Below are 17,493 nucleotides of genomic sequence, written 5' to 3'. Positions count from 1 at the left end.
TTAGTCATAGTTATTTTAAGCATAAACATTACTTAGGCTTAGGACCACATCGGTCCATAATTAACACACTTGATGTCATAACATTACGTAATTATAAAAAAAAATAGTAATTAGCTGCTTTAACCAACGAAGACAGTGGTGTCAGTTACTTTATACTTATGAAGTCATTTTATGACGACCTCCGTGCTAGTGTGTACACCGGTTTTCATGTAGAAGGTTAAAGCCGGGTTGATGTAGAAAAAGTTCATTAGTTTTCTATGTTTGTTTTGGGTCTAGGTGTTTGTGGTACCGTCATTGCTTCTGATTTCCATAAGACAAGTGCTTTAGCTACTTACATTGGGATCAGAGTAATGTATGTGATGTCCAATATTTATTTATAATGAATACCTTGCTAAATAATTTATGCTAAATAATACTATAATTTTTAATCCTGCCTCCCGTACTATAAGAGTATTACAAAGACGATATTAACGTTATAAACATCTCAATAATTGAAATGATCTATTTAAACAATATAAATATGACACAGAATCTCTTTTTAACCTACAACCATTCCTGTGCGAGTAGTAGAACTTTTTAAATAAAACATTTTATTAATATGATAATAATTAACAAAAACACGATTTTCCTAAATATCACTCAGGATGATGCAAGGATTCTAACGATCCCCAATTCATTCAAATATGTAGAAGAATGAAGTTGTTAACTAGGATAAACTTACCCGACTTGATTACACAGGTGTGGCTGTAGCTTTATCATAAACAATCCTTCTGTCAGTCAGTACACCCGTGCTACAGTAACCTATTCTGCTAATACTAATATTTTATGTACTAAATAACTATCAGCTATATTCATGACTAGTGATGAGAAGTTCAGGAGTTGGTCGATATCTACTGGCAACTATGCTGACGATACCCGAGGTTATTGCGAGTACAGCACTAACCGCTCCGACGGACCAGATTGAAAAGTCATGGAACAGACATATGCTATCTCTTTCGTAGGTACACGTCAGGTCTGTAACAGAACAAATGAATTAATGGAATTATCTTCTGATATTTTGGAATAATGTCTATATCTATATGTATGCATGCAATACTCACAGCCGATCACCATGTACAGAAAATGTCCAAGCACATGCGACAAGGCGCCGACTATGGCGAAGCTGACTCCGATGGCGATGGGCTTGTCGCGGCGCGGCACGGCGCGGAGAATCGCCATGCCTTGCATGAGGAACGACGCCGCTGAAATTATAAAAATTAATAATTCAACCTGATTTGTTTTATTCACGGCAGTTAATCACAACACGGGATCTAACAAGAACAATTATTATTGTAGTGCAGAAACTAAAAAAGTCTTGATTTTTATTAATGAATCTTGTATATTAATTAAGGCACATGCTGTGATTATTGTCATCAAGTATTTTTACAAAGTTGAAATTAATACATGCATATGGTTTAAGCATACGAAATTCACGTAAACGCCGAATAACTCGCTCTGTATGTATCCTTAGGCTAGCTATTTGTTTAGTTAGTTTTGCTTCAGTTTTATTCATCCTTACACCTGTTTCGACACTAGGTGCTCTTATACCAGCTTTTTTAAGATATTGTTCTAAATGTTTGAAACCCCTGTCTGCCATAACCAACATACTACTTTTTAATGTTTGGACAATGTCACAGGATTCAACTAAACAAGTGTCAGTCGTCCTGCCTCCAAATCCCAGAGAAATATAGTTAACTAGTAGTTTACTATTTGGTGTACAGGATATTAAATATTTTATAATGTTGGCTTTTTTATAATCTGACCACGTTAATGTTTGATTTATTGCTTTAAATGGTTTTTCTTTCTCTATTTCAAGGCAGTCTATAATGCAACTAAAATTATTATATTCGTGCCTGAATGCCGTGGGTAAAGTTTTTTAATCATTACATTATCTAGGGTTACAATAAAAGGCCTCACAACACTAGCTATTAATGGTATATTTTTTGAAAACATCTTGCATAAATATGATGGAGTCATGGCATAATCATCTGACAATTGATTAAACGAACTATCCAATCTTATTTTATTTAAACAAAACAATAAATGATGTTTGGGAATATCGACTTCATCTTTTATTATATCAATCAAATAGTAACATTTGCTTGGAACACCAATGTACAGTTGAAGCCTTTTCTCAAGTTTTTTAATCACAATAAATATGGTCTCTTTTGCTTCTACCTTTTTGTCTTCTTCAATAAATTCACTACAGTCAGTCTTCTGACTGTACTGGATTTGACTTTCAAAGAATGCACAGGCGGTACGGAACAACTGGTGGTAGATGTAGATAGTACATGTAAAGAAATATCACTATCTGACTGTTCTACTTCATTAGACATATTTCTTGTAGTTTTGCTGGGACCGGACATAGAAGGGCTTGAATTTATAATGGTTTCCCATTTGAACGGGGATGTAGAGGTAGATATTTTTGGTGGTTTCAATGGTGATAGTGCCTTTTCTATTGATTTAATTGTAGTCTGGACAGCTTTATTTCTGAATTTGTTTGTTATTAATGCTTGAACTGATTTATTTGCTGTTAGTTCACATAAAGTTTCAGGTACATTCTCTCCAACAATTTTTAAATCTGGAAAATAAAAAATATTCATCATAATGATAATAATAGCTGCATACTTATTTCAAACTACAATCCGTATCTTTTGTTTGTTACCTACCTGAACTTGTATTAGAAGTATCCTGGACAGATGAACTGGGTGTACTACTTGGTTCTGGTTCTTTCAAACACTCAGCGATTATTGACATCCTTTGTTTTTTCAACATATATGGTCGTTCCTTATAGCTACCCGTCCGTTTCCTTCTATCTTCTTGGCATTCGAATTTCGTTGGTATACAACCTAGTTTCATGCGCACTTGAGAGACTTTACCCATAATATGATACTCTGTATAATTCGTCATATCATTTGGCAACTAAAAAAATAAGAAGAGTATGAATTAATACATATAAAATAAATTTAAAAAAAAAAAAATTTTTTAACTCAAACAAATCATAAAATCCTATTCTAGTCCTAACATTTTATAGGTTATGTTTGGTATATTATATTTGCTAAATTCATTTCTTTTACTATACATTTATAAATAGATATATAAAGTAGTATTTAATACTTACATTGAAATGATCTTCACAGAAATAAATTGTGGAATTAGTTGATAAAGTGAGAGCATCTTGCCTCCTTGCCATTTTTAACCACTTTCTTCGCATTTCTTTATTGTTTGGAACGTATATGAATAATTTGTCTGGCGTTTTTATCGTTGTACTTTTACACTGGGGCACTATACAGTATTTATAAAACGAGGAATTCATTATTTATTAAAAAACACAATTGACTGTCATACACAAACACGGCTGTTTCGCGAGGTGTGACGTCACGTCATTCAAGACGCCATGACAATCTTGGTCTTTTTCGCGGTCAATTTCAAGTTCATTTCTTAAAACTCAAAATACTAACTTAAAAAACGTATTTTTCTTAATATAGTTTATTTTGGGTTAAAATAGATGCTATAAGCTAAGCTTGTAAGCTATAGTTTTAAACTAATTTCCAAATTTTGTCAACTAGCCTATTGGAGAGGAAAAATGCACCGGACGGCTTTGATAAGTATACGAAACTCGAGAGTGTGATCTATTTTTTTTATAAATAAGGCGTTGAATTTAAATTAAATGTTGACCAAATTTACAATAACATAAAAGAAAATAATTCAAGGAATATAAAAAATATGTTAAATCAACTTCTCATCCATTTCGGTACAAATACTATTTTTTGTAGTGAGCAATTCGGTTTTACAAGAGGTCGCTCGACAACTGATGCGGGAATAACACTTCTTAAACATATTTACGATGCTTGGGAAAAATCACAGAATGCTATTGGAGTAATCTGTGATTTGACTAAAGCATTTGATTGTGTAGAACACGAGACGCTCCTGTATAAGCTCAAATACTACAATAATTTTGGGTCCCTTTCTATTTCTAGTATATATAAATGATCTTCCTTTTTATGTTAATGGTATTTGTGATATAGTGTTGTTTGCTGACGATACTTCACTGATTTTAACGTAAACAGGAAAAAGACTGACTATTACGATGTGAACGGTGCACGGTGTATCACAGATACACGATTGGTTTACAGTGAATAATTTAGTTTTGAATACTCAAAAAAAAAATAAGTATAGTTTTTACCCTACCCAATGTTAGAAAGCAAAATTATAATATATGTTTATATGGTGGCCGCCATGATGTAGCCGATACTACGGTTTTTTTTGGGAATAGCATTGGATTCCAAACTTGAGTGGAGTCCTCATTTATCATCCCTGACAGGAAAACTCAGCTCCGCAGCATACGCGGTTAGAAAAGTTAGACAACTAACTGATATTGATACCGCTCGTCTAGTATATTTTGGTTATTTTCACAGTATTATGTCATATGGCATATTACTTTCGGGTAATGCTGCAGATATTGAATCTGTTTTTATTTTACAAAAGAGAGCAATCCGGTCTATTTAAAATCTTGGAGCTAGAGTTTTTAACAAAGTAGGAATACTTACTGTGGCGTCACAATATATTTACAACAATATTATGTATATTCACAGTAGAATTGATTACTTTGATAAAATCAGTGATAATCATTGTATGTGCACAAGTAGTAAGGATAAGCTTAGAACGCCAAGTTTCCGACTCCGCAAAGTCAATAAATCATTCTTGGGGCAAGGTATCCGCTTCTTTAATAAAAATCCGCAGACATTTTTAACTTTGCCGTTTCATAGATTCAAGTCGTTTGTAAAAAATACATTAGTAATGAAAGCATATTATTCGATACAAGATTATATTGATGATAAAAAAGCGTGGAGTTAATGCTTGTTGACTTCCAGGCAGGAGAAATAACATACATATAACTAACATGACTGTATTTTTAGGTGTTGAAAAAGAGTAAGTACTGAGTTTCTTGCCAGTTCTTCTCGGTAGAATCAAGGTACATTCGGAACCGGTGGTAGCTTTACTTTAAATAGTTTGTTAAATGATTCAAAAGTGCTTGTAAAGGCCTACTTGAGTAAAGTATATTTTGATTTGGATTTTTTGATTTTGATATCATCATAACAAAACGTGGCGACTTTAAGATGTTATATCCCTTGTGCCAGTAATAATACAACCCTACGAGACTAGACTGACTCCTATTTGAAACTGGAACCAGTATTATAGTTTTGATTAGAGGTACTATAATTACGTACAACTTGTAAATTGATCCATGTCCATAAAATCTACAATCTATAATGAATAATTGTATAATGTTAATTATTTACAATTGCCAATATTATTTAATGACAACCTTTGGCCAGTAGCTTCTTCAGACTTCCAAGTCTGTACCTTAATTGTTGTGTCTGTCTGAATTGTGGTACCTTATTACCGTACCTCAAATCCAGTTGTCATATTTGACTTAAAAAAAGGCAGAACTCACCCGTTGCAGCGAGCACTAGCGTGAAGAAGACCAGATAGATGTTGTAGACGAGCCAGCACGAAGGTAAGGTGCAGCTTCCGCGAACCGCTCTTTGTGGGCCGCAAGCGCAATTGTCGAACAATCTTTGGAATTATTAGCGTTTGTTAGATTATACACTGATAACATAAACATAATCTTATACCATTTATTTGTAACAGTTAACTACATGGAAAGATTTGGTAGAATGCAGCAGGCCGCTTTCCTCGCTTTACTTGGCAAAGTTTTTGTTGTTGTGATCTTTACGTGCTGAATTGGTAGATGCACTTAGTCTGCACGGCTAAATTGGCAAAAGAAACTTTCCAGATTCATTTTTATGGTAACGACAGCTCACAATTATCTATAAATAAATAAAGACTCAGGCGATTGTTTTAATATCAACTATCAACTATGTACAACCTTTAGAACCTTTTTTTTGAAGTTTTTTTTTTTAATATTGGTCTGCACTGGCAAATTTGAAACACTATGGTAACTGTCCATAGATATTGGAACATAAGAAATATTAGCCATCCCGTACATCGGCAATGCGCCGCTAACCTCTGGAATTAAAGCGTTATGTACCTTGTGACTGTTTTTACTTCAAACCATAACAAAATTGATTTCTCCTATGTTGAGCCATAATCGGTGTTGAGGCAGTTGGATGTCTTACAGCTTTTCTTTCTAATAAACTTACAAAAATCCATTAAGGTCTTCATATTCCCTGCATCCCGCGTGGCACGGAGAGAAGTACGTCGTCGAAGTATTTAATATACACACCGGGCTGAACCCGTAAGTCTCCGATTTACATCTAAAAAAAAAACAATTCTAGTATATATTCAGAAGTCAACACATACACATATAGTATAGAGACGCACATGTTCCGCTTTCACCATCTCACAATCGTTTCCTTCATCAAGCATGTGATAATTAATAAACATAAACGAAATAAATAAGTGTTAAACATTTGAACCAGAAAGCGATTTCGCCTAGAAATAGGTAAGATTCACGTATTCTCACTATTGGACCTTGATTCCTAGATACCAAAAAAGGGTAATATTCCTTAATTATATACAAAATTGTTGAAAATTTTATATTATGGTAACATAATCGTAGAATTTGATGTCTAATATCACCGTGATAAAGCACATAATTGGAAATCTTCGTTCGCTGATATCAAATAGCGGTAACGTTTTTAAATTAGAGGATACGATTCTGATATACTCAGTACATACTCGCATCCAACACTGCAGCCTGGCTGCAAGTACTCCCCGTTGAAGCCAGCGATGTCCCCGGTGCCGCAGCTGAGGCCAGCGAGTACAGCGAAGAAGGCAGTCACCAAAACACAGGTAATACCACCAACTTTAGAGGCAGTGTTTGATTTAACACCATCACTGCGGCGCCCGGAAAACCGCATACGAAATATCTAAACAGAAGATATACAAACATGGCTTTTATTGAATCCATGTTCTAAAACGAATTAAATATCATGAGAACCACAAATGCGTGCGAAATGTCAACTAATACGATTAGATTTGAGGAACTTGTTTAAAATTGACGACCTCCGTGGTCGAGTAGTGTGTACACCGGTTTTCATGGGTACGCCATTCTGAGGTCCCGGGTTCGATTCCCGGCCGAGCCAATGTAGAAAAAGTCCATTAGTTTTCTATGTTGTCTCGGGTCTGGGTGTTTGTGGAACCGTCGTTACTTCTGATTTTCCATAACCCAAGTGCTTTAGCTACTTACATTGGGATCGGAGTAACGTATGTGATGTTGACCAATATATTTATATTTATATATTAAAATTTACAAAATTGAATCCAAACATAATAAGAGGCGAGTTTAAACAAAAGCTTGTACGTGAAATTTGATGATGTTATTTTGTCTGATTTTGGTTATGATGTCCATTCAGAGAACCAATTGCGCAGACATGTATGAACGGAAACACAAAAGAACTTTTTATTTCTTTATTCTCATAATTCGATGAGACGGCAATGCGTTATGCGTTGCGACCGATGGAAGTTCGAACTACTCATAATGAGTGGGTGTTGTCTACCCAGATGAGCTTATACAAAGTCCTACTTCAAAGCAAATGGAATTACTAATTACGTATATACATTTAATTTAAACAACCTTTCAGTACCTTTACCTACCTGGCCGAGATGGCCCAGTGGCTAGAACGCGTGCATCTTAACCGATGATAGCGGGTTCAAGCCCAGTTCAATCATCACTGAATTTTCATGTGCTTAATTTGTGTTTATAATTCTTCTCGTGCTCGGCGGTAAAGGAATACATCGTGAGGAAACCTGCATGTGTCTAATTTCAACGAAATTCTGCCACATGTGTATTCAACCAACACGGACACATTGGAGCAGCGGGAAATATGCTACAAACCTTCTCCTCAAAGGGAGAGGACGCCTTAGCCCAGCAGTGGGAAATTTACAGGCTAATGTAATGTAAACTACCTCAGGGAGTCAGCTTTTATTCCAACGATAATCTATACTAAAATTATAACAGCAAGAGTCAATTTGTCTGTCTGTATTTTGTCTGTTATGCTCTCATGGCTAAATATATGGACTTTGAAGACGATTATGGCCCGACGCAAACTCGAAGCCCAAGGACAGGCATAAGATATTTTTTCCCCTTTAAGGGTTTAAAAAAGGTTTTTATACAAGTTCTTAAAGCATTTTGACCACAGATTGCATTCTACACAAGCCAAGCCGTGTTGGTTCAGCTAGTTACGTGTGAATCCTTACCGAGACGAAGAAAATGATAACTAGAGAACGGAAGATGTCCATTATAGTGCGCGCCGTGCGCGGATCTTGACGCAGAGTTTCTACGTGGAACTTCGACTGAAATTAGAAAAGAGCTGTATAGTACTTTCAAATTGTGTGCAAAGAACACGTAGTTTTTCACCGAAAATCAGTGCTTCACTCACACGTCCTGTTTGGATGTATTTATCACAATTACGAATAAGTAACAAAGGTGAAGTAACATGTCACGTGCAGGGCGATATTATAAGTCAAGAGTCTTGAGCAGCGTCACGTAATAAGGTCGAATCAATAACCTAAGAAAAGAGGAGGCTTTTGGTTTTTGCCCAATCGTTTGACATGTACGGGCTGTTACTTTATTTAAAATAAGAATTATTATTATTATATATTATATATTTATCTTATTGCTGCGGTTAATTTTTTATCCAGAGGATCAGAATTGCATTTCAACGGAAAAAGGCTGCAAGCATTCTCGGCACTATTCCACGCGGTGATTATTTGTAGCGTATTTATCATTCTTATTTATATATAATTAAGAACTTTACATTATGATTTAGCGGACCTGTATAGTGGCAGTGTCGAAGTTGACGTAACCGAAGAGTGCCGTGTTGAGAAGCGACAGCGCCACCGTCTGCAGCATCAACGGTTTATTGCGAAGCATGCGACCAATCGGTTTTAGTATACCTGGAAAAGTAAATATAATTATAAAACTGACCGCCTCTTTGGTTTTGCGGCTGGCCTACAGAACAGCAGATTCCATGGTCATAAGTTTAAACACTGACCAAAAAAAAAATATTGGGGTTTTCTTACAAGAAATTTTAGTAGGCCTAAATTTGGAAGTGCTTACTCTTCCGTGTCCGGAAGAGTAAGCTTCCAAGCATCTGATGAGTTTACCTTGTTGGTATAGTAACTAGATATAAGGCCACAAACCCTGTGGTCCTTGGTTCTAACCCAGGTCAGGCCGATTAAAAGTTATTTGGATTCTGTAACACAAAAAATAAATAAACTAGCAGCCTGGACTCTGGAAGTTCATGTCTCGGAAAGTACGTAAAGCAATTGGTACGGCGTCTGAAACTTGAAACCTCAACGGTCGTGTCGGATCGTCGTCTGATCGGCTTATGACAGTAACGAATATAATACCGTGTTAGCGAACACACTTCAGCACTACAATATGCTGTGCGCAGTTAAATATATTCCATTTAGAATTGCCGTCGTAACCGAAACTAGTCAGCAGGGTATCAAAGAATTAAGCTTACATATTCTTTATATTTTAAAGTTAGTGTTTAGTTTAAGGAAGATAGTGCCTCATGAAATATACGGATAATGCCGCTTATGGTAATATTGTGATTTTTATAAGTATTTTATTAATACATTAAAGTGTGTCGCCGTCTGCAATAGTCTTTTGCAGATATTAGCTAGCATGACATCATAATTATTCGTTAATCCTTTTTTTCAAAATAGGTCATGTTTTTGGTTTCACGAGATTCACGAGATTTATCCAAATACGGGCTAACGTAACGTAGACAATAACTTACAGTTGTATTCAATTGGTTCGAACTCCTTGTACCCCTCCATTTTCCTCGGGAAGAGAGTGAACAGGATACAGAACATGAGAGTCAGCATCGAGAGGGACACATGTGCCTCCCACCAATCCTCTCTCACTGAACCACTCCTCAACCAATTCTGACCACTCAGACCGAGTGACAGGCGAATTGATATTAGAATACCTAAAATTTTAAAATGATTATTCAGGTACATTGGCCTCATAGTAAAACAAATTAATACTCAATAAATTGAATAAAATAAATATTAATTTATCCTCTTGGTGATTTGAAGTTAAAGGAATAATATCTTGCCCTCCTGCAATAGATGACTCAGCTTCCCAAATCCCTATAACTTGAAGAGTTTATCGTCCACAGAGGTCACAGTGGAAATTTCTACCTCACTATGGAGAATAAACATTTGAGGACTATACTCATTTTGAAGGCGACATTAGTGTCCGCGGTGTCCTAATCGATGCAGAAATGTTGCTCCGCATGAGTAATAGAAAGGAAACGAAGAAGATTAGTCACCTATTCAAGTACCATAATAGAATTTTTGGCAATTTTTTCTTCTAATGAAACTTTTCAGTGCGAAAATTTATTATGAAATATACCAACATCGTATGTATAATTTATATGTTCAAGTGTAATAGTAAATAAACTCCTCACCATAAAAATATGGTCCACTCTCCGGTTCGTGGTCATCCAAATACGTGATCCCGTGCGCCCACACGCTGATCTTTGTGAGTGCACAAAGAACTGCTGTGATAATGAGGACCACGGTCCTTGGAACCAGAAAGCTATCTTCAGGGGATTGATTTTTCAGGTGATGTTCGGAGTATGCGGAGATCACACCACCTCCGCAAAGTTCTGAGTCAAAGAAACACATAACTCAAATTACTAATTTATTATCCTCGCAACAGGGAAGATATATACAGCATCCAGTATAACACCGTCCAAAAATGTCCTACATGGGTAAAGGCATAATTTTCTGTTATAGATAAGGCTTAAAAATTCATTCACTAAGCTCACTGCGGTTTGGTGGATATATGGCAGAATTTCATCTTAAATAAGTAACACATATTTACCTTTATTTTAAATTAAACACGTAGAATTATTATTATTAGTATTGTGGTGTAGGTCCTGGCTTAAAATAACCAGATTCTAATCCAGTCCCTATTTAATCCAGCGACCCTTATATATCAATATTTAGGTATATATTATCATGGTAAGGCTTTTCGGGATTCCGTCTGGGTAGGTAGGCTACTAGCTAACCTACCCATGATATTTTCTATTGCCAAATAGCAATAGATAATATTGCTATGTTCCGTTTATTTTTATAGTCATGACTCACTCAGTAAGTGTTACTACAGGAACAAGGGCCATAACATCTTTGTTCCCAAGGTTTGTGGCGTATTTGTAATGGAATGGTCAATATTTCTTTGTCTATGGGCAGTGACTAACCGGTGTTACATTTGTCATTCAAAAAAAAATAATAATAATGTTTACTTGCAGTTTTAAAGCATTTCCAAAAAATCTAAATACATACATCGCCCATCGTAAAACCCTAGCTACGATTCGAACTCGTCATATCTACATTTGTATAAATTGACCATTGGACTAATGAGATAATGAAAATTAAAGTAGTCAAGTAATTGAAGAGATTCTTATTTTATCTATGATCGATGAACAAGTGTGAGTATCCGGCAGAGTTTTTTTTTAATAATTACAAGATTAATTCTAATTATCTATTACGAAGAAAATGATACCGAGAATTAACATTACGATAATTATTCGCTATGATCAGATAATATTAAATAATATTTGCTTCACGTTTTTTATTACGCAATTGATTAACTTTATATCCAGAGTTCCAACCACTAATCAGATATTCTAGCATTGTGTTCCGGTTTGAAGGTCGAGGTAGTCAATGTAACTAAAGTAATAAGGGATACATTTGTGACAGATTTACTTCTGACATAAGAAAAATCAGTGTTTATTCAGGGTTTTATCATTTAGCCGCTATCGTTTAATAAGATTCGAGTTTTCTAATCTATTTATATAAAAGCGAAAAACCACTCTCTGATCAATCACGAAATCTCAGAAACCATAACACCTACAAACTTGAAATTTGGCAGGTAGGTTCCTTATAGGGTCTTGACATCTGCTAAGAAATGCGGATTTTACGAAACTCTACTCTAAGGGGGTGAAACGGAGTTGGAAGTTTATGTTTCATAAATTTCGCGCGGGTAAATCCGCAGATTCAGCTGGTTAGAATATATGATACACCTATGTATATCTTTCAAGTTCCTAGGACTTAAAAATCAATGTGCAATGTGTTTTTAGAATTCTATTGTAAATACGTTCTTACCTACCGAAGGTCGCCCAGATTCAGGATAAGGGAAGGCTAAAACTATCAGTCCGGAAATGGCTGTGGCTCCAAGCCAAGCCGACAGCGTAAAGTGTCTCATGCCTCGCCCATACCACGCCACCATTGCACCCAAAAAAAACTCGGCACCACCAACTCCCAATTTAACCCAATCTGAAAAATTCAATTGTTTGGTCATTATTTCTGGTATTATGGTTCTTTATATTACATTCGGAAGACAAAAATATTTTTAGTAAAAACTAAGAAAACGTAATGAAAGGAGCTTAATTGTTCCGCAAAGTTTGCTCGTGCGTTACAATTACTGAGTTCTATACAGGGGGGCCAATTCTACTAAATTATAACTGTAATTACACTTGTAATCGATGTACATATCAGAAGTTGATTTTCTTTTTTTGGATGTTGTGTAAACCATCAATTAATATGTATATTGTTAGTGTACTTATTAAATAAAATAAATAAAATGTCACCGATTCTATTTTAATCCAACTACGACTATTCCTTATAGAAATTAACCACAGCTTAAACGTAACTGAGGGCCCAGTATATCTATTCATATCAGTTAGATTGTTGCGTTTGCAGAATAGGTTCTACTACTTTTCGATTCCTTTGCGATGAACTGTCGATTTGTTCGTAGATTTGGGGCGCAGGTTATTAATAAATATCGTAACTTTTATGCAAATAATAATAAATACCTTCATTTATTGAGGACAGGTACCCGGTACCCGCATTTCTCCTCAGAAGGAGGTAGACATTGCTCTCCAGAAACACTACGATTAGTAGCGCCCCTTGCAGGAACAGGTCGAAACGCGGAATTGTCAGGATATACTTGCGCAGGAGGAACCATCCTTTTGTGATTACTGAAATAGGTGGAATACAACAAACAGTAAAAAATAGTAAAATTATATTAAAATTACTAAGATACTGACAGAGATTAATTTAATGATCTCTACATCGTATAAAACAAAGTCGCTTTCCGCTTATATGCCTAGACCTTTTAAGCTGCGTACCGGATTTTAATGCGGTTTTAATCAATGAACAGATTGATTCAAGAGGAAGGTTTACATGTACAATACAGGCATACAATTTCTTTTTTAATTTTTTGTTCTTCAATCTAAAGTTGTATATAGATATTACCGTCTTAACCATAGGGCACACGATGCATTTGCCCCGGGCCTCCTGAGAGGGCCCCGAAGAACCAACAATTTCTTTCACACGTTTGTGCTCACGTTGACTGCTATGTATATTTTCGAAATTATCATATTTGTAAGAAATAACTAAAATAATTATCAAAAGGCTAGTGACGATAGTCGATATTAAAATTAGAAAGCTATAGACGTGCTCCTCATGAAACAAATAGATATACTATGGCCATAAGACTGTACAACCAATCAGGTTCCTACAAATTTGCGAAAATTACCGCACCGTTTATTTGAAACTATACTTAAGGCCTGGCTATAAGCAAACTATTTGTACATGGTAGTAAATATCTACCAAAAGGGCCCCAATTTCATGGGTGCCCAAGGAGCAGCTTGAGAAAATCCTGTATATAGACCGTTACTGAACCATGCGAAGGCGGGGTAGGTCGCTATCAATTTATAAATAATAATTAAAAATGTAGTTAAAATTAAACTCAGTATCTAATAGATTTGACCGTACGCCAGAACGTTATGTCAGAGTAGTCTTTGCCGAAGCGCTCTGTAATAATAATTAGTATTAAGTGTAATTAATATTTAAGGACAATAACTTGTTAGCATTCTTGCCTCTATGCGACGGTCTTGATTTAAACAGTATTTTTAATTCCTATTTGTATATATTTAAGTACTTAATATAATTCTTACGTTAATAGAAAACATGGGGGTTTTAACAATACAATGGGATATGTTGTGTACTTCAAGAGCCGAGATGGCCCAGTGGTTAGAACGCGTGCATCTTACCGATGATTTCGGGTTCACACCCAGGCAAGCACCAGCAAAATTACATGTGCTTAATTTGTGTTTATAATTCATCTCGTGCTCGGTGGTGAAGGAAAACATCGTGAGAGAACCTGCATGTGTCCAATTTCAACGAAATTCTGCCACATGTATATTCCACCAACTCGCATTGGAGCAGTATGGTGGAATATGCTCCAAACCTTCTCCTCAAAGGGAGAGGAGGCCTTAGCCCAGCAATGGGAAATTTATAAGCTGCTAATGTAAAAAAACTTCATAGTTGACTGCCTCGTTGATCTTACAGCTAGTTCATAGTTATAAAACCCGAGGTTGAACCCTTATTGGGTTAATTAAAAGTTATTATAGAGTTTTCTTGGACAATTTAGACCAAAACCACGTCCCATGACAATATGAGAGTGAGGTAATACTGTGCATTATAATTATAATATCCTGCTGCATAGGGTGTTCTCTGCGGAGAAACGCCACAACGACCAAAAACGGATTTGCGATTAAACGCGGAAGTACTTTTAGCATTCTCGTCGCGATACCACGCGCTTAAGATAAGTCCAGTTTTATTTAATTACGATTTGTATATACATATTTAGATGATCAATTTGAATATTTTTTATGTAAATAATTGTTATCATTGTAAATTACACTTTAATAGTAAATTATATCAACACACACATCGAACAGCTAATTTATCTTCGCATAATAATCATCTAAATTTTTTTATTGATAAGACTCCTCTTCTAAAATTATTTTTTTTTTATATTTAATTATAAAAGTAATCAAATAACAACTGATAAAGATACCGTTTAATATGATCAAGGTTGATTTTTATTTAATTTTAGTACATATTACTGTGTACGTATTTTTTTTAGAATTTTTAAGAGGTTTTTCTCAGGTCAGGGTGTTCCTTTTTCCGAACCGATGGTAGTGTTTAATTTCCCCATCAATAAGAAAGTGTAATGCTTCTATGTTTAATAAAGGAATTTGAGTTTGAGTTTGAGTTTTATTTAACCTGATATAGGTAACATCACTGCCCATACACTTTGGTGCTGTAATAAACATTCCTTACATCGTAATTCCGCTACCGACCTTGGCAACTAAGATGTTATGTCTCTTGTGTCTGTAGATCTGGCTCATCACCATTCAAACTAGAAACTCTACATTACGATCTGTTGGTGTTTGGCGTTTGATTATCTGATGGTATAATATGCAGTGAATGGTATTATACGGTCTAAACGTTCTTAACACCCTATAACCGTATCACCGAATGATATCATTGTATAATTATTAATTATATGTTATCTTTGAGCTAATATAATCACAATTAACGATTACTACATGAAACTTCTAAATTCCGCTAATTATTGTAACAATCGGACCGTCTTAATTCAGGTTGCGGGGGATGCGAAAAAATCGGACACTACACGTTATAGTGTACCTCGCCGGTGTTGATTAAGTCTTAAATCATCGGAATTGGATTATTTAAATTATTTTTAGGAAGGAGGGGTGATAAGCAGAACACTTCTTGCACCTGGGCACTAGTTGTGCTTAAAAAGAAATGAATAAATACATTTTATACGCGTTACTAGTTTATAATTTGAATAGAAGCAACTTAGAAGCCATCGATTTGTACCAATGAAGTATTTTCAAGGAAGAAGAGACGCAATGACTGAGATAATAGTTATGATGTCAGACTAAACTATAAAAGAACTTCGTCTTTGATGAAGCCTGAAAAAAAAATGTTCGTGTACGCGCGTGAGAAGTTCAACTTCTTCGGCATTATTAAGAAATATTCCCAATGACATATCCCACAAATTTAATCCATCCCTTTTTTTAAATTAAATATCTAAAATTCGTAGATATTATTTTCCACGACACATACAATATTTTTACTAGTCCGGCTAGAAATCAGAATCCAAGACCTGCAGGTATTCCTCCAACGAGGTAGGTACCTCCATCGCGTATTAATATGTATATACGTGAAGCAAAAATTTTTACCCGAAAATAACGCGAACAGAGGATTAAGAAATTTGGCACAGATAGATTTGATTGCAGAAATATTTTTACTTTTCAATAATGCATTATAAAAATATTTAAATTTATTAAATCAATAAAAAAAAACATACACACACACTACCATGCGATTTACGCATACGTATTTAATAAAATGAAAAATCAACGTTTAAAAGTTAAAAACTAGTAACGCCTTTTTGACATTTAGGGTTTTTATTGTAATCGTGACAAGGTATCGTTCAGCTCAGCCTAATATCCAATGTTTTTCAAAAAATAATAAACAAGTCAATGTATCTTATCTTATTGTTATTAACAATAAACGCTAAAATTTCAACCAACGAAAGTCCACTAGTATAATTTATTAATTAAATATATTTCATAAATTAACAGAGGATTAAATTCAAGTGCACATACAGACTAAAAAAATGAGTTGAATATCCTTCGAAAAATCAAATTCAAGGCAAAACAGTTCTCGATTACATATTAATAATAAAGATATATACTTACACATCATGTTTAAGTTATGTAAATTAATTCATTAATATATAATATCACATTGGGTACGAATAATTTATTATAAGCACTTTGGCACTTTGGGCGGTACACGCGCCGCCGTCCGCGAAGCCGTTAATACTGACTTGTACTTGACTATCGATTCAATAATCTTATCAATCCAAATGATTAGAGCAAAACTAAAAGGTCTTTTAAAAATGTCACTCGTGCGTTTAATTAAAATACGTCAATTTTATGGCACCTATATGTTGTCAATCATAATCATTGAATAAACTTTAAATCAATATTAATTGAAGGTGTGATTTTTTGTATGACTACGATTGATCTCTAAACGGCCCAGCGCCGTACCGTGAAAACTCATATGACACTCACGACATTGTCACCAGGGGCGGCACTCGCAGTGATGTCGAGTAGAAAAGGATATAGATATACTCAGATCGGCGTATATATCTATAGATTTAGTATTAAAAATAGTAAAACGATGTCATATAATTGTCGCTCGGCACGCACTGTCGTACTGTTCGAAAGCTCTCATAATAAGTTCATTACTACATACTTACAATTACAGTATTGCGGTAGGATATGACGAAAAAAATCTGTTTTATTAGAACAATTTTAATGTCGAAATTTTAACTCCAGACATGTTATCCGTCCCTTTAAAATTTAATAAAAATATAGGTACATCACAGTTTAATTATTTGAACGAGTATGGTAATTCGATACCTGCATGTATTTATTATTGACAATAATAATCAATTATTTATCGGTTACATTAATACTAAAAATCGGCCATTTTATTTGACTTAATAAAATCCCG

The 17,493-nt window shown here is 34.9% G+C and overlaps 1 protein-coding gene across 1 annotated transcript; it reads right to left on the bottom strand.

Moving 5' to 3' along the window:
- Positions 1–424: 424 nt before the first annotated feature.
- Positions 425–16,677, bottom strand: LOC125071592 (solute carrier organic anion transporter family member 1A6-like). The gene is made up of 12 exons (XM_047681914.1): positions 16,671–16,677; positions 12,903–13,067; positions 12,193–12,363; positions 10,491–10,691; positions 9,816–10,007; positions 8,843–8,964; positions 8,266–8,361; positions 6,745–6,935; positions 6,207–6,320; positions 5,498–5,619; positions 1,101–1,241; positions 425–1,014 (listed from the first exon to the last, which is right to left on the bottom strand). The coding sequence occupies exons 1-12, from the start codon at positions 16,675–16,677 to the stop codon at positions 842–844; spliced, it is 1,695 nt and encodes a 564-aa protein (XP_047537870.1). The 3' UTR covers positions 425–841.
- Positions 16,678–17,493: the final 816 nt, after the last annotated feature.

This window comes from Vanessa atalanta, chromosome 19 (assembly GCF_905147765.1).
Source record: "Vanessa atalanta chromosome 19, ilVanAtal1.2, whole genome shotgun sequence".
In the NCBI taxonomy this organism is placed as follows: Eukaryota; Metazoa; Arthropoda; class Insecta; order Lepidoptera; family Nymphalidae; genus Vanessa; species Vanessa atalanta.
Note: the sequence above shows the minus strand (reverse complement) of the source record. Positions and strands in the feature narration are given on the sequence as shown.

What these genes read in the sequence shown, in the direction of transcription:
- LOC125071592 (XM_047681914.1), bottom strand. An exon ending in TCGACACTGCCACTATACAG is followed by an intron (nt 8,362 to 8,842) that starts GTCCGCTAAATC and finishes TTCTAATTTCAG; the next exon opens with TCGAAGTTCCACGTAGAAAC. An exon ending in GGCTGCAGTGTTGGATGCGA is followed by an intron (nt 6,321 to 6,744) that starts GTATGTACTGAG and finishes TTTTTTTTTTAG; the next exon opens with ATGTAAATCGGAGACTTACG.